The sequence below is a fragment of the Bacillus rossius genome, chromosome 5 (genome assembly GCF_032445375.1).
Source record: "Bacillus rossius redtenbacheri isolate Brsri chromosome 5, Brsri_v3, whole genome shotgun sequence".
NCBI classification, from domain to species: domain Eukaryota; kingdom Metazoa; phylum Arthropoda; class Insecta; order Phasmatodea; family Bacillidae; genus Bacillus; species Bacillus rossius.
In genome coordinates this window covers 40378660-40397335 of record NC_086333.1, presented here as the reverse complement: position 1 = coordinate 40397335, position 18676 = coordinate 40378660, and the positions used below count along the sequence as shown (strand labels likewise).

The following is an 18676-nucleotide window of genomic DNA, read 5'->3' as shown; positions in this document are numbered from 1 at the left end:
GATGTCACTAATTTTAAATATTGGTTTTGCAGAAAATCTCCTTTGAGTTATGTGAATAACATGTTTCACTTTAAATAATTCCAATAACTATAAATATTTTTTGTTAGGTTTATTGTCAGAATCAAAACTTACCTTGTAAATGTTTGAAATCCATTCTGTTTCTCAATTTTATTTTCATTGAAAGTGAACTTTTTCTATCTGTGAGGTTATTTGATTGAAAATGTAGCTATTTAGTCTGGTCACACCTTGTGGCCAGACTATAGTGATAGACCCCCACCGTATTATTTAATGTACAAAATTTCAAACACATTTTATTTATATACAGTCAACTCCCGATTATCCGACGGCGGATTATCCGATTTGCTGATTTACCGGCGGGTTTTTTTTTAAGAAAGAATAATTTTAAACAGATAGTAACTTTTCAGTCGCGCAGACTGCTGTGGCGCGCGGTGTGGCAACGCTGTTGGATGACCGAGATAAAAAAAAAGTCTGTACCTGTTTTGTTTACGCGCTCCAATTCTTACCCATCTCCCGTGAGTCATCATGCTGGCGCAGCGCTGTCTTGTCGGCTGTACAGTCGCAGTCAATATTGAGTTTCATCAGTCGTGCGCGCAAGGTGTCTACTTCCAAATGTAAACGAGTTGTTTTAACAATTGAACAAAAACTGCAGGTGTTAAATAAACTGGAAGCTGGTACTTTGGTTAGCCAGCTTTAAAAGATGTATGGTATTGGGGAATCTACAATACGGGATTTGCGAAGTAACAAAGCTAACATAATTGCCTATGCAAGTGCTTCAGACTCTATGGGCGCGATGAAGAAGAAGAAAACTATGAAAACAGCAACGTACGAAGAACTCGATAAAGCTATGTTTGAATGGTTTAGTCAGAAAAGAGCCGAAGGTACTCAAGTGTCCGGTGTAATTTGTGCAGAACAAACAAAGAATTTTTTTGAAGATCTTGGGATGGAGGGAGAATTCAATGATCCATGTGTTGCGCAAATGCTACCGGCGCTCACAAAGTAAAACTCTGTGTAATAGGCAAGGAAAAAAAAACACGCTCTTTCAAAGGTACTGAGAAAACAAATTTGCCAGTCTCATATTTTAATCAAAATGGATGGATCGACAAATTTTTAAAACTTGGTTTGATCACAGTTTTGTGCCACAAGTGCGGGAGCACTTACAATCAAAAGCCCTACCACTCAAAGCTGTGTTGCTACTAGACAATGCACCATCACATCCTAGTGCAGAAGTTTTGAAATCAGACGATGGGCAAATATTCGTTAAATATATGCCACCTAATGTGACGTCTCTCATTCAACCCAGGGGTTATTGTAACAATGAAGAAACTGTACAGGGGCAGTCTTCTTAGGCGACACATCAACGAGGGTGCTGAGCTCAAGACATTCTGGAAGAAGTTAACTGTACTGGATGCTATTTATGAAATTTCTAAAGCATAGAATTTAATCAAGTGTACAACCATCACTAAATCATGTAAGAACATTTTCCCTGACATTGAAATTGAAGATTTCACAGGGTGTGAGGATGACGAATTTTCCGCAGAGAAGTTAGCGGCTTCTTTACGTCGCATGGAAGGGTGCGAGAATGTTGACAGTGATTGCATCACCGAATGGTTTGAAATAGACTGTACTCTGCCAGGCTACGAGATGTTGAGCGACACGGAAATAGTGCGACGCGCCCAAGGTCACACGGGAGAAACAGATGACAGGGCTCCTGACGATAGTGATGGTGACCTGATTCCACAGAATACACACTCAGCAGCTCTGTAATGGGCTGATAATTTGCTGGATTATTTAGAGCAGGAAGATGATACACTATTGTCAGACAAACTTACCTTAAGAAAAATTTGTAGCGCCATTATAAGAAAAGAAAGCACATCACAAAAACAAAAGTCTATTACAGATTTTTTTCAATCAAAGTAGCCTGTATTGTTTAGCGTACATAACAGCTGTACAGTAGAATGTACCCCTACTACACCTATGTACATGCATTTATGTTTACATATTTTCCAATTGTATTTGTGTAGGCCTAAAGAATTTTTGCATGTTTAAGATGTGTGAATATTTTTGCGTGTTTTTTAATGCTTTAAAATGTCTATAAATTAACATTATATCTTTCCTCAATTCTTGTTTACATTACATATTCATATGTACATACCGACATACGTATACGACCATACATATTTGTATAAACATACTCAAGACAAACACGTGGGCTAATAGGCCGAGATTTTTTCGCCTGAAGCATTTTACTTAAATGCACTAGACTGTACCTCATTTCTTATTCCAAACGGTTGGAAAGTCAACAAAAAATTGCAGTGTGTGCACCAAACGTAAGTAAATTGAGTGTCTATGTAATGTTTATTTGACAGTAATGAGATGTGAAAGTTCGTTATGTATCTACCCCACACAGTTTGTTCATTTATTTTATTGCATCTGTTATATTTTTTTCTTACATAACTACAAAGATATTGAACAAATGCATAAATTAGTACGTACAATTTCATATAATGATATACTAATACTGTACGTATGTATACTGGCACATAATAGTACATAAGTTACTAGTATTATTCACTGTAACACATTACCGTACTTTCGATTGCCTTCCGTCGCGGCCGTGGTCGTTTACACGATAAGGGGGGTGGGGACTGACGGTGTTTGTTTACATTGCGCGGTAAAAAAATGGTTCAAATGTATTATCCGGCGTTTTGGGTTATCCGCGGCCTTGGCCCCCTTCATTACCGCGGATAATCGAGAGTTGACTGTACATAAAAAATAGTAATAATCATTACTGTGGCCATAAATGTAAATGTGATCTGAATATTGTATTAGTACTTGTAAGGTTTTCTATGGATTTCACTACAATATATAAGTGCTTGTAATTTTCCTCCTATCAGTGTAAACTCAAGTTATAATAAAATCACGATTCTCAACCGGAGCCCCCCCGCCTTGTGCCACGCAGACACTAATGGTACACAATGCGCTAGTGTGCTCGGAAGGGACGGCGGGAAACAGCGCAGTGTGTGTGTCGGCGCAGAGAACCCCAACAAGCCGCAGATGACGCTGAAGCCGACGGTGCCGCTGGCGTCGCTGGAGTACAACCCCAAGGACCCCAACGTGCTGGTGAGCGGCATGTTCAGCGGGCAGGTGGCCTTCTGGGACACGCGGCGCCTGCCCTCGCCGGCCGAGGTCAGCGCGCTGGAGCCCAGCCACCGCGACCCCGTGCACAGCGTGCTGTGGCTCAGCAGCAAGTCGGGCACCGAGTTCTTCTCCGCCACCACGGACGGCCTGGTGAGCTAGCTCCCTCCTGCCGCCGCTCGTCTTGTGTCACCGGCGACGTGGCTGTTGCTTTAGACCTGTGCGAATATCAAATTTTTAATATGAATCGAATATGAATATGGAATTTGAATAGTAAGAATTAGAATTCCACTAAAAACATTTTTTTCACATATCGTAACAAATACAAAGTGACATGTATTTTTTGAAAATCATATCATTACCATACGTAAAAATAACTTATTTTTCCCGCCCTGCAAATTTTTTTGTGGGTCTATTTTTTCGCACCTCAAATCCTCCCGCCCCTCAAAAACTGGTGCTCTGGGCAAATGCCAAGTTGACTCATTTGTAAATCGGGGCCAGAAAATGTCTCCAGGCAAATGCTGGGGTGGTTGCTTGATAGGAGCTGTTACCGATCCCTTCCCCAATATCCCGGGCCTGTGTCGTATGTTACCGCCTCCAATGACCTTGCCGTTGACAAGACATTAAACCCAAACATGAAGGAAAGTCATTGACAGGTATCTACAGGTCCAAAAGTAACAAACTCACAAAAAAAAGATAACAAAACTGAAGGAACGGTCGTGAAAAATTAAAGAAAAAAAGTCCCGAAATAAACTGTAACAATACAGGAAGTCTCAAAACTTTCATTAACAGCAGCTTTTTGCTAACCTGCATTTTGTTTTCTGATTCTTGCCTTCAAATTATGGTTGCACATTTAATATAAATAATGGGAGCATGTCCATTTAATTATATGAACATAATCTCAGTTTTATTTTTCTTTTATAAAAATCAACACATTCCTGTGAATATTAGTCAGTTCGTATTACGTTAAATTTTGCATATCACATCTGCATGAAAAAAAAAACCACTTTGATTAGAAAAGTCATAAGATATTAAGGCCCTGAAAAGTCCTGAATTAGGCTTTCTAGGTATTTGTAGACATCCTCATTAAGTCAGTCACAAATTGATATTATGTATTTATCTTAAAGTGGTAGCAAGTACTTTCCAAGAATTTAATACGGTAGACTTCTGATGACCCGGCACATTCGGGACTTTGCATGTGCCGCGTCACCGAAAATGCAGGATTATCGGGCAGTATCTCCGGCAATCTCTAAACGCTAAGTTGTAGAGCAAATACATCTGTAAAATGGTGTTTGACTGGAACATATCTGTAAAATGGTGTTTGGCTGGAACATAAGGACAAACAGTTCAACACTAAAACAGGCCAAAACTAAATTTTTATTTTACAGTTTAAAGGTTCGTATGTACACTTTTGTATGATCCCAAACCACACTGAACACTCCTGACTACCACCTATGTAGGTATTGTAAAAGCATTTTCAACCCTAGCTAAAATTATAGGTTTTTAGTTTTTACTTATTTGGCTAAAGTCCATGTGTACCTCGCTGGTGCCAGACAATCTGGATTTATCGTTACAAGTCAAATACTTTACATTAGCTTATTAGATCAGATGCATTCTCTACATGAGTGAGATTTATCTACAAAATGCTACTACACATAATATTTCATATGTGTCATTAATATGGACAAGATTTTATGGTCTTATTTTTAGGTCAAATTCATTTTTAAAACAGAAAATTTTAGTGTTGTTTTTATTTTTATACCTTGTCTTTATTAAAAAAGAAAGTTACATTTTTAATGACACATGATGCACTTCACTTACACAATAAAATCATTAGTAATAAACATACAGTACACTCCCTATTTAACGCGGTTGTCGGGGGACATAACTTTTACCCGCGTTGTTGCATAACCGCGATGTTTCGATGTGACCAAGGTCAAAAGGCATAAAACACCGCCTGTGTTCTAATAGGTCGGCAAGCACGCACAGTATAGACGGCCCGCCGTTGTGTGGACTTTGCATCCGCAGTTTTCACTAAACGCGGGTGAAAAAATAAAAATAATAAATTTTAAAGATAAATATTAAATGTTGAATTGTTTTTATTTTTCTGTGTGCCGCGCACAGTTTGTCGCACGGCCTACGAGCGCGCCAAACGCCGCCAAACACAATGAATCGCAAAGTACCGAGTTTGATTGACAAAATAAAAATTCTATATTTACTTACAAATAGCTTGTCTTTTGCAGAAGTAGGCCGCAGATACAGGAAAAAACGATTCTAGCATTCGTACAATAAAAAATAAAGAATCGTCTATCGTGTCAAGTGGTTAAACTTTATCATCCATGCTTACAGTAAATTATAAATGGTCACGTGTGGGAAACAAAAATTGCGCCAATTTAATTTTAGCGCAATCAGTGACGCCGTATTAAAAACCGTGTTAAACTATGTCTTTACTTATTTCACCAAACGCTGTGTCGAGTTGCTGAGTGTGTGTGGCTCGGATCGGCTAGTGTTATATTCCCCAGCCTCTGGTTAAAGGTCGGGAGACCGTTACACATAAACATTTCCGGGACTTGTTTACTACCTCACGGCAAAAGTGGTACAGTATGGTTCACGTAAGTATTGGACCACTGGGAATTCCTGGGCAAAGATTAAAAATACGCTAGCTGATTTACTTTACTATTTAATGTTAAAACATTATACCAAAGTAAAAAGATGAACGTGTATAATACAATGAATTACCCAATAATATTACGTCTGTAGGTTTAAGTTGTAACAAAACATTTATATACAGATGTCCAGTAAAGTACCAATTAAGATTCTGTAGTGGAATTTTAAACACCGGACTACCTGATTTTGCCTTGTACGCAGGAACGCTGCTCAGTCAAGTGACTCATGCTCTGCCTGTGTGCTGCGTGAACACATTCCCTCCCCCACTCCCCCTCTCCAAGTTTCTGCCCGCTCTAATCTCTACCTCTCTCCATATTCTCGGCTCGTCTCTCCCTACCCAGCGCTTGCCGACAACCAAGCCTATCCAACATCAATCCCCAGCCGAGTCACGCTGGAAAATGTCGCTGGACGGTGGGCTTTATCAGGTCCCCGTTCCGATGCTTCATTTGTGAGATAAAGCGACGTTAAGAACTAGTGTTTCAGAAAATATCACTGGGCTGGATTGGACCATAATTTGAAAACCCTACAAGATAGAGGAATAATGTACGGAGATATCTTGTTTAGAATTTCACTGCGGACATTTTCTACGCCTAGGCTTTTTTCTGCCCGATGCTTAGTTTGTTAGTTACAACACAAAATTATCCTAATCTGCTGTCAACCATTTATTCCATTACTATTCATTTCTGACTGGGGGACATGGTTTGACCCGCGATATACCCGATTCCGCGATCAATCGAGGCGCGATATACCGGGAGTTTACTGTATCTAAAACTAAACTACTCACAAAAATAAAAAAATCAAATGGCAAATTTTTGTGTTTTTGAAAAATGTGCCAACGTCTTAATGTAAAAACATATAAAGAGGTACTAATAATAAATGCAAGATCAAACAATGTAACATTTAATTTCTTTAATTCATTTAGTTTGTACATTCTGGTACAAAATGCATAATTACGTACATGTATTTAATTTATTTTTTTATAATAAAAGATAACATTTGAGTTAAGTTTTGTCAAATTGTTGATTGATTTCATGTTTTTTAGTCACATTTTGATGATGATGTGTTTTATTGCAGTGCTTTGCTGTGTTATTGTGGTCTTATCACAGTTCACCGTATAATGTTGTTGTTATCTTTGAAATATTTGTGCAATGGGTGTGCATGACTTGATGTAAGTTTTTGGACATACGCCATTGCAAAGCACTTTTTCTATAGAAGAAAACTCAAAACTAAAAATAATAAATAAATAAATAAAAATAAATGAAAATACCCAAAAGAAAAAGAACGCAAAATAAGCAAAAAATTGCTGTTGTCAACAACAAAATATTCCGTAACAGGAATATGGTCAACAAACAAAGAAAAACAAAGAAAAATGTACTTAAGAGAACGAAAAAAAAAAACCACAAATGATGATGACACAAAAATATTGAACCCAAAAAAATTCAGCACAACAGTTGAAACGAGAAAAAAAAACACGAGACAACTTTTTTTGTCTTTTGGGTATTTTTATTTATTTTTATTTATTTATTTATTATTTTTAGTTTTTAGTTTTCTTCTACAGAAAAAGTGCTTTGCAATGGCGTATGTCCAAAAACTTACATTAAGTCATAATCTTGTTGCCTTTCATAGTCACAATTTCTGTGATAAATAAAAAATAAAAATTCCATAATTTTGTAACGGGACTTCTAGATCGGTCTGAGAGGATGTGTGTGTATGTGTGTGTGCGCAGGTGAAGTGGTGGGACACGCGCAAGATCAGCGAGCCGAGCGAGACACTGATCCTGGACGTGGTGAAGGCGGGAGAGGAGCAAGACCTCAGCCGCGCGGTGGGCGCATCGGTGCTCGAGTACGAGCCCACCATCCCCATCCGCTTCATGGTCGGCACGGAGAACGGGTCCGTGGTGAGCGAGCCCTCCCGGCTTGGGGGTGGGGGGGTGGAAGTCGGGGGGAATTTCGAAAGCGGTCAGGGGGAGAGCAGGTCAAGTTGTAAAGTGTGATCTGGCAGTGTTGAGCAAGTGTTTGAACCGTGAAAATTGTCTAGCTCCTAAAACGATGCCAGTGAATTGGTTGGTATTGCATGAAATAAAATGTTTACTGTAGAACTATTGAAACGATTGTGGCTCTAAACCAGCTAAACGTGTGGTATTACGGTATTTACATTTGGTTGAAAGAAGATTCTATTTAACCTTCAAAATTACTACTGGGATTTTTTCTGTCTTGGAATTCTGGAAAAAAAACAAATAAATTTGCTCCTGTAATTCTGGAGCAATCTGTCTCAGTCACTGGTATGGGCCAAGTCACAAATTTTAAATGGTGCCTTTCTGCTGTTTGCAGTGCAGAACGAAACAGTGTGAAAGTAAAAAGTGTCAGAATCTCGATGCCAATATAAGACATACACCAATTTTTTAATAAATAATATCTACTGTCATCTGACATAGTTTACAATAACAACACAAATTAATTCGACACTTTGGAATTTATTTACTGCTATTTGTAGCAAAATGTATAAAATTATGATAAATGCTACCAATGTGATCATTAAGTATTCTTGATTAATATGTTAAAAAATAACAACTTAAGGTGAAGAAAGTTGTGTGACAAATTTTAATAAGCATACTTCGGAGAAGAAATATACTTAAGGTGATCAAACTTAGATGTGGATCATGTACTGGTTGTACCAGGCTGGTTTGTAAGTTAAATATAATCCACTGTTTTATGAAAAATAATTATTCTTTTTGCTGTAAGACGAGTAAAGCAGTATGGCATTACAGAAATTCCATCAGTACTTTGAAAATTTTTGGAATTGAAATAGATTGTTTACAATAAAAATTGTTATGTATTTACAGAAATTTACTAGGAATCAGGCATCTAAATGTTTATTTGATTAAATAAAGCTAACTACTACTTTTTTCATTGTGGTGACAGATCAGCTGCAATCGCAAGGGCAAGACTCCAGCAGAGAAGATGATAGCGAAATACTCAGCTCATGTGGGACCGGTGTACGCTCTCCAACGCAACCCATCATTTGTAAAGAACTTCCTGACCATCGGAGACTGGACAGCTCGCATCTGGTCCGAAGACTGCAAAGATTCTGCCATTATGTGGACCAGGTAACAGTGTGTGGCACGAGAACTTCTGCATTCAGGACACGGACAAGTTGGTCTAGCGGGAAGGCGTGTATGTTAAAATAGAAAGTTAGACGAGGGTGCCACTTAGTGAGTTAATGGGCCTGAAGTCTTGTTGGGAATCTTTCTCATATCGCACATGTGATGGCTGGACGTTATTCCCTCCGATTGCATTTGGAGCTGAACGTGTTCTGTGAAATCGCCACAGAGGCTCCTGGGCTTCTGAGACGTACCACGAGACGCTGTTTTTACACATTTTCTTGTTCAAAAATATGCCAAGCAATTGCCGCTCCATGCCTTTATGTGCTAATCTTTATAATTTTCACTCATTGGTTAGGGCTTCTAGCTATTATTATGGTGGTGATCCAATATGGTATCATCTCACCTTGTATGCCACTTTCATGGAATGGCAGTGAATTCAAGTCAGTCTCCAGGCCGATCAACCAATCATCGTCATCATAACTCTACATCACACACTGTATATTTGCAACTGAGTTCACTAAGAACACTGGTCCAAACTGGTTTTGAGCTGCAGCAAAGGGTGAAGGACAGATTGCGGGAAGATAGTGCAGGTTAACACTAGGGTGCACTCTCTAGTGTTGAGATTGCGACCAGTCATGAGTAAACAATAATGTACAACACAATATAAATCAGTATTAAAATTTTTTTAAAAATAAAAATATAACATTATGCTAAAACAAAGGCCCTTAACAGTAAAAATTAATAAAGAACAGCTTATTAAGGACCTGCCTACCTAGGCACATATACAATGTACAAAACTTCAGAAAAAACCACACAATTAAAAAATTGCTCAAATATTGGATAAAAGCATTTAAGAATATGCTGAGAGTGGATGAGTAGTTGTGTTTTTTGTATTTAATTTTGAAACTGTATTTTTAGAAGAGTGAATATTGCTAAACCACGTGTGGTCAGAATAATTTTCAGGCCCGAAACATCTGGTACAGATTCTTGAAAGCACTTGAGGAACTTCAATTGCACCTTTATTTTCATTTCTCCACCAAATAGTGTTACGGTTACCATTAAATATCATAGTTGGCCTATGCACAATGAAATGACTGCTCTCCAGTCTACAGCCTTGCGTTTAGAGATAATACGGCACTAGAAGCACCAGCGAGCATTGTACTTATCCTCCCACCTCACTAACTCAAATATACCACTGACTAGGCGGGCCCAAGGAATGGTCCATTTAAATTCTCAAACATCTTAGGTTTTTAGTATACCAACAAATTTGGTATTCTAGGAAAAAATATTCAAAAGAAATTACTGGTAGAAATGTAGTAAAATAAAAATAATTGTTTAAAATATTTTATCATATTAATGTTGTTTCATTTTTGTTCTCTGAAACCTTGATTCAGATGCAAGGGGTGGATTATAAGTACAGTCTGTAGTTCAGATTTAAGATTAGGATTTTAAAAAATTGTGATTAGACCTACATTAAAAATTGGTAATTTAAGCAGCTCTGTCAAAAAGTTTTTATTAGTCACTATCATTTAAAATAAACAAATGACAAACACTTTATCTTAATAAACACAAAAAAAAAAACATTAAAAACTCTGTAGACACTCACGCACTGCTGCCAACCCTCGGAGGGTGCTGGCAATACTTTTAAACAGCCACTCGTGCGCGCGCACACACACACTTGGTAGTGGTCGACATACCAGGAACGTGGACGGCGCGTCAGGCGTTAGGGCAGAGTGCAGGCAGCACCAACATCACTGAAGCAGAAGTAAATTTACATGGTCAGATATAATATTTATTCTGCTATATATTTCTTCCTTTGTCATTACTTCTTCAGGCTGACAAAATGCATAATGCACAAGGCTAACTAAAATTTCTTAGATAGGGTTTAAAAATTTTTTATTTATTTTTGACGTGACGTCTAATAAATTGATAAACGCCGGCTGCGCGCACGAAAAAGTGTCCCGTTACGCACATTGTCCCGTTACGCTCATTGTAAGCTTGCGCCACATCTATCTCTCTTCCACTCGATTGGAACAGCCATCGATTTGACTTTTTCGAGGCACATTAAACTTGCAACACACCCATTCGTTTCCTACTTTTCCTATCATTGTGCTATCCTTAACAGAATAACACAGATTGGAAGAAGTTAAATAGCAAACATGTATAAAAGTTATAGTTAAAATAAAGGTTGAATTAATGAGTGCAAATAAAAGTTAATTTATCAATTAAATTGTAGATTTCATTTCACTCCTTCTTTGTATTCATACAAAATAGTGATAATTCAATAAAAATGATTCAATTTTATTCATTAAAGTATGCAATCATTGCATCAATGTTTTGTTATGACGTCACGTTAAACTATCATCTGTAAACCGACTTTACAGACAACCAATTTTTTTTTTTTTTACTGTGAATTAGACTTTGTTAGACTTTCATAAATGTTCTACTGCAATCATGTGTCTACGGAAAGCACACTGAAGAAACCTATGAGTAGCTGGGGGGAAAAAAATGTGTGCGTGGAGTCCACACGTGACAGAAGTGAAACCTCTTGCATATTACTTATAGACAGAGATAAATTACTAATATTTTTTGATAGGCCAAGAGATAATAATTGAGAATAGTAAGGATGCTGGTATGATTTTAAATAAAATAACTCTTTTTCCACACAAATAAATAAATTATAGATTCTTTGAATAAAAAAAATGTACTAAAATATTTTTTTGTACCTACATTTAAAAAAAAAATCTTTGATTTATAATAATTCTTAAACTGAAAACTTGCTGATATGTAATTAGGTAGTTTATGCCGCTTAACTAATTGTCCAAATGGACGTGTGTAGTCTGAGGTAGGTATCTGGCAAGTAAAAGTGACAACATGGCATACAAATAGGACCTTACTCAATGCAATGCTATTTTGTTGAGCCACAGTCACTCACATCTACACTCTGATTGAGAAATATCCACACCTCTTATTTGAACTTAACATATTTACACTCTCGTGAGCTCATAACTATAATACGATGTGTGATTTAGTCAATCAAATAATAATTTGTGAAATAATTACCCATGTCAAACTAAAGCTTGAAAAGCATTATACCAGCAGAAATATTTAGTTACACAGCTAAAACAATACTCAAAAAACACTGTTCAACAATTCTGATTTACACAAGTAATTAAAATTATACTACATTGAGGGCGTACCGGTTTTGAGGTGGGAATATCGGTGGAAATTAATGGGCGCCACCACGTGAGTGGGCACGTGGACCCGGCTGGAAAACTCTTAACTCAGGGCGTTACGTGGCCCGTGTGCGGCAAGATATTAGCCCTCCTGATTTTTTACGCAGCACCTGTCCCTAACTAAGCCCGCTCTCAGCGTCGGGCACGCTCCTAATTATCGCAGTGGGCTCTTAGGGCGTCCCACACGCCGCTGACCAGGTTAAGGACCCACGTGGCCCCCCGAACACAAAACACATGACTCAGTTAATTGGTTTTTATTTACTCACGGTACACATCTTAGACGTCATACCAGCTGACGATATATACCTTGGTATTGGTGGTAGGTTAGTCTGTAGGTGGCTTCTGTGGAGGAAGGATTTGATGTTTTTTCGCTCTTAGCGGTTTCGAACCAAGGACGGGAATCGATGTAATCAATCAGTATTCTAATAAGTAAGTTTTTTGGTGAATTTTGAACTTTTTTTCATTAAAATCGGATATTAAATAAAGATTTTCAAGATGGTGTCCAAATTTCAAGATGGCGGACATGACGTCATACTTGCTGATGATATATATGCTATGAAACAAGTGGCGGGGGTCAGTGGTTTGCCTTGAGCCTTGGCCGAGGACGGACGTGCGAAGAGGAGCTCCGCACCTAAAGCTGTGTGTAGCACTATTAAATTGTGTTTTCAGCTTTCATTTCTTAATGCAAATCACACGTAGTTTCCGCACCCACTGCTAAAATTGTTTGCAGGAGCAGCTACTAAGACTATCGAATCATTCGATTTGCAGAGCAAAAGTTTAAACTACATCATGAAATGGCTCCAATAAAAGCGAAAAAACTTGAAAACTTACAAAACCCTGGCTTTTAACCTGATTTTTTTTACAAGGAATTTGATTAAATTGCTGCTAATCTTGTTCAAATTCACTAAACAGTTAATATTATAAAGTTTCCCTTCGGCTTTGTGAACATCTTTTTGCGCCATCTGCCACAGATGGCAGCACCATGGTTACATATTTCTGTTCCATGCGACTTCCATTCCATTCACGAAATTTATTCTATGAAATGTCATATACTGAGAACTAAGATTTGACACATTAAAAATATAAAACTTTGACTATCAAATAAAAATTATAATGAAAATCTGAATTAAAATATATTAATTCTTTATTAATAAATAAGCAACAATCTCACTTAACAGAATTAAACTGTTACCTAAAGTATCAAATCTTTCATTTATCATACAATAAAGTATAGATATATAGCTTATTCTTTTAAATACAGTAGAGCACCCCTCAACCGGAATCATCGGGGGGAGGTCTATTCCGGTTATGGGAAAATTCCGGATAAGGGGAGTTGCGGTAGGGCCGGCCTCCCGGCCGGTTGAATGACCTTCATTCAAGCAAGCTGGCAGGCACCGTGTTTCTTATCACTGTGGGTGGGTGCGTGCGTGAGGAAAGAGGAAGAAACAGAGGGGTCAGGGGAGGTATTAGGACTACAGCTGCGGTGTTGTGTTACTTCGGTGTTGACGTGCAAATGATTCACACTTCCGGGAGAGTGTATAGTCACTGCCACGCACAGTTTACATTTCACATACACAAGAATAACACTTCATGCATCTCGTTTACAAATACAAAGTTAGAAAAATACAGGTAAATGTAGACTGTTTAACCATATATTAACTTATAAATATGTTCATAATACATATTTGTGCACTAAATTTTTGTCTACAAACTGAAAGAATCACACATTGGAAGTAAATGTTACTCGCTATCACTTGTGTCTGCGTGTGTAGTGGGAGTGGGTGTACATACTCTCGGGTCGGCTGTTTCATCATCACGCAGTTTAGTGACGGGACCTGATAAGATCTTAAACATATCTGTAATGCGAGTTTGCTTTGTTTGCTTTGACTTCTCTACTTCTAGTTGTTTTTTTAGGAGGTACAGGCTCATTAACTGCTGTTCACTTATCTAGCTTCGCTGCTCAAGTCCCGCTATCAGACGAGTCACGTGAAAAATGCATTCTTCCTGAGTGATTTTTTCTGAAGGTTCGTCTACATCGGAATCTGCACTTTCTTTCACGGCTTCTTTATTCTTGTTTGTGACCATTTCCACAATCTCTTCATCTGTATAATGGTGCATGACGGGAACATCACAGTCAACAGTGAACCATTCCTCAATGTTGTTTTCTTGCAGTTCTGCGATTTCAGGACTGGTTACGGTCTTTGCATACTTCATCAGGTCATTTGCCATTGTTTTTTCTTGAGAAATATTGAATCCACGGAAGTCTGCTGGCTCATTTTCATTTTCTTCAGTGAAAATGATTGTCGGCCACAGTTTGTGCCAGGCATTGTTCAGGGTAGATTTAGGGATGCTATCCCAAGCCCTTGCAAGTGCCCACACTGCATCTTTTAAACAGTAATCTTTCTTTATTTCCTCAACAGTTTTGCCACCATTTAGGTCAGTCAGGAATTATCGCAGAAACTGTGATCGATAGCGGCATTTAAGTGAGTGTAGGATTCCCTGGTCTTGGGGCTGAATGAGTGACGTGCAGTTCGGCGGCAGATAAATAACTTGCACGTTATCTTTTGACAGGGTTTCAGCTGGTGGGTGGGCGGAACAATTATCCAACACAAGAAATATCTTGCAATCCGGGTCCAAGCCTACGCTGTTGCAGTGTTGCCTTGCCTGTCGAACAAAAATGTTATTGAACCAGTCTGTGGTTAGTTTTGTTGTGACCCAGGCTTTCTTGCTTGACGTATATTCTACAGGCATTACCTTGACGTCTTTTAATTTTCGTGGCCGCATACTTTTACCGATGACCAAGAGTTTGATCTTGTGTGTTCCAGCTGCGTTAGAACAACCTAACACTGTTATTCTTTCTTTGCTTTCTTTCATCCCAATATGCGCATCATTAGGTGTACACAAAGTATTTCTCGGCATACACCTCCAATATAATGCCGTCTCGTCTGCATTATACACCTGCTCGGGTGTTAGTTTTTCATCCGACACAAGCTGGGCGAACTCCAGAACATACTTTTCTGCTGCTTCTGCGTCAGCAGAAAGTTTTTCACCACTCAGTGCATAAAGAGAAATTCCGTGCCTTTTCTTAAACTTGTGTAACCACCCTAATGAAAAGTCACATTCATAATCAAGTTTAAGTTCAGCATGAAAAATGTTAGCCTGCTCAATGAGCATAGGTCCAGAAATGCTTAGTCCCTCGCTTCTCCTTTGTCGGAACCATTTCATTAAAGCTTCATCCAATTCACAACTTTTGCTTGGGCGAAGTGTTTTTCGAATCTCCATTCCCGCTTTGGATTCACTATCAACGTAAAATTTGCACAGTTCATCCTTTTGCTTTTTTATGTCATAAACTGTGGACACTCCTACACCATAAAGTGTGCACATCGACTTGACAGAACTTCCGGCATCCAATTTTTTTAACATGTCTATCTTCTCTTGAATGGTCAACATTTTTCTTTGCCGCTTAGCTGTGTCGCAAGAACCCGGAATTTTCCGTTTACTTGACATAGTGAAACAATGAAACTACTTATAACATAAACACCTTTATAGTAATTCTCGTCCGACGCGAAAACCAGCTGCGTATCGACGCAATGCGCGGGAAAGACTGGCTATAATTAGCTCTCTGACAGACGTGCGCGCACGCGCCTAGAAGGCATGTACAGTCAGGCACAAGCAGAAACGCCTCGTTCCAGTGCGGAAATGTTTTGTAATGTTTTAATTTTTTTTTTGAAAAATTAGTTCCGGATATTGGGAGTTCCGTTTGTGGGAATTACGGTTGAGAGGTGCTCTACTGTACTACTCTGAGAAAGTATAATATATCCATAAAAGAATGTCGTAGTTTCAAGGTATATTATAACAGTATGATTCAGACTATTTACAACAAATCATACTTAAAATTTGAAGGTAAAACTAATCAAGTTTTTATTACAAATGTTCAATGTGTGCTCATTTAGTCATACAGCACACATCCAACCTATAATCTAATTCTTCCCACACTGGTTAACAAGACTGGACTAATGGAAGCAATAGCCTCTTTAATTCTGTGTCGCAACACTGGAAAAATCATTAGGTAGTGGTGGAACGTAGACAGGATCTTTTGTAAAGTCGCAAAGTAAAAAATCACATGGCATTATGTCAGGTGAACGTGGAGTTTAGCGAAAAAGAGCTCTGTTGTCTCAACCATTATGACCAATCCAACGGTCAGAGACTTTCACGTTCAACCACTCTTGTACAAAGAGATCCAAAGGGGAGGGTCTCCATCTTGTCGTCAAATAAAGTTTACAGGTTCACCATTCTTTCGATAAAAAAAGCAGTACTCGTGCATGCACTTATGTAAAACTGTTTTGAGTTACTCTTTGTGACCTTGAACCAACACACTACAAAGCTTACAGTTGTTGATACTATTCAAATTTATAACTGGGACATTCTTTTGTGGACATGCTGTATTTTATTTTAAATTATAAAATACAGGTGATAAGAGAATTTTACAATAGGTGAGTACGGAGAATGAATAGCATAATAGAATACCCAAAAAAAAATTCATGATCACAATCACTGCACCTTTAAAAATTTGCATAGTTGAGTGCGATTGGCAACGCCCTACACAAACATGTTAACAGCATCTAAAATGATAAATCTTTTTCAATAGCTTTCAGCTGTGCTGACACGTGTTCTTTTCCAGTAACCACCGCCACAGACTGACGTACGGAGCCTGGAGTCCCGTCAGAACTTCCGTGTTCTACACCACGAGGACTGACGGCTCGCTGGACGTCTGGGACATCCTGCAGCAGCAGCGGGAGGCTCTTCTGACCTTCAAGGTACTGCCCACCGTTGGGTCACAGCATACTCACTTCACAAACTGCCTCACTGATCATCACTCAGAGGCAGGCCCCGATTTACAAAGGGCCAACAGGGCATTTGCCCACAGTGCTAGTTGTTGAGGTGCGAAAAAATAGACGGACAAAAAAAATTTTAGGAACTGAAAAAATTAGTTTTTCAACATATGGTAATGATTTGTTTTTCAAAATACATGTTAGTTTGTACTAACGCAATGCGCTTAAAAATATTAGTCCTTAAGGGGCCCACCTCATCAGGAGCGTATTTGTGTTAGTGAGCAGGTTGATAAGTGCAACACTTGCTGGGGCTTCTAGTGCGGTATCCCTGAACTTGGTGTGCAGTCACTATACGGCGGAGAAATGCAATTCCCTTAAGTGCTTTCGAGAATCTGTACTGGTTGTTTTATGCCTAGAAATTACTCTGGAAACATACTTTTTAGCCATGAAAAATACAGTTTAAAAAACTTAATCCGGAAACCAAACTACTTATCAGCCCTCAGTAATTTCTTAAATGCTTTTTGAAAACAGATCCCACTGTTTTAAAATAGTGTTGTTTTTCCTGAAGCTCTGCACACAGTACGTGTGCCCAGGTAGGCAGGGCCCCAAATACTTTAGTAATAGATTTAAAACTTGTTTAACAATATACTATATACTGTAACTCATGTTTTACTACGGTAGTTATTGTAATAGTAGAGAAATACATGGATCGCCAGGAGGAAGTTGTGTAGCTAAGGTTGGCAAGAAAGGGAAGGGAAAAGATGGAAGCCAACAAGGAAGTCTGTGTTTTCTATAATAGTATTTTATATCCAGTGTAATCGTAATAAAGAAGTAGTGAACAAAGAATATGAGGTCTCTGTTTAATTACTATAAATAGGAAGTACAAGTGTAATCATAACATGGTGCAGTCGGAGAAGAGTCAACGTGTCACGAACGGCAAATAGACACCACGCTGTAACGATAAGGTCTTGCAGAGCAGCATGCCGAGCAATGCAGTCAACATCACAATGAATAATTTGAAACTGCCTAATCCATTGCAATTTACGGAAAATGCAGCGGAAAATTTTCGGAGGTTCAAGCAGCAGTATGAATTGTATATGCTAGCGTCGGGGTCCACGAAGCAAACGGCGGAGGTGCAAACGGCGATTTTACTGACAATAATTGGTGAAGAAGGTTTGGAGCTTTACAATACATTTGAACTGACCGAGGCAGAAAAAAATGACCCAGTCAACGTCTTAAATGCTTTTGAGAACTATTGTGTTCCGCGAACCAATGTCAGTGTGGAACGGCATGTATTTTTCAACAGGGACCAGAAGGAAGGGGAAAATATTGATATGTATGTAACAGACCTGAAGAAACTAAGCCGGAATTGTGAGTTTTGGGATATGAGGGACAGCCTGATAAAAGACCGAATTATTGGTGGTCTGCAAGACAGGGAAATTAAAACCAAACTGTTAAACACAGACGACTTAACCTTAAACAAGTGTGTCCAGATATGCAAAAATGCAGAACTAACACAACTCCAGTTACAAACCGTATCCTGAGGGGAAAACGTGGCAAGTGTGTGCAAAATCAAACAAGCCAATATGTCTCAGCAAGCACAACCTTCAAGATCGGCGTGTCATAAACAATCCAGGTATTCGGGGCCTCCACAATCAAGATCAACAGAACTTTACAGAGAT

The 18676-nt window shown here is 38.6% G+C and overlaps 1 protein-coding gene across 1 annotated transcript in view; it reads left to right on the top strand.

Annotated features, from left to right (window-relative positions):
- The window catches only part of LOC134531730 (dynein intermediate chain 3, ciliary), a 78979-nt gene that overhangs the window by 16209 nt on the left and 44094 nt on the right, over positions 1-18676 (top strand). The window contains exons 4-7 of the mRNA XM_063367573.1: positions 3056-3309; positions 7550-7720; positions 8745-8929; positions 16844-16979. Of these exons, the coding sequence (XP_063223643.1) occupies positions 3056-3309; positions 7550-7720; positions 8745-8929; positions 16844-16979 (746 nt within the window). The remainder of the gene's footprint in view (positions 1-3055; positions 3310-7549; positions 7721-8744; positions 8930-16843; positions 16980-18676) is intronic.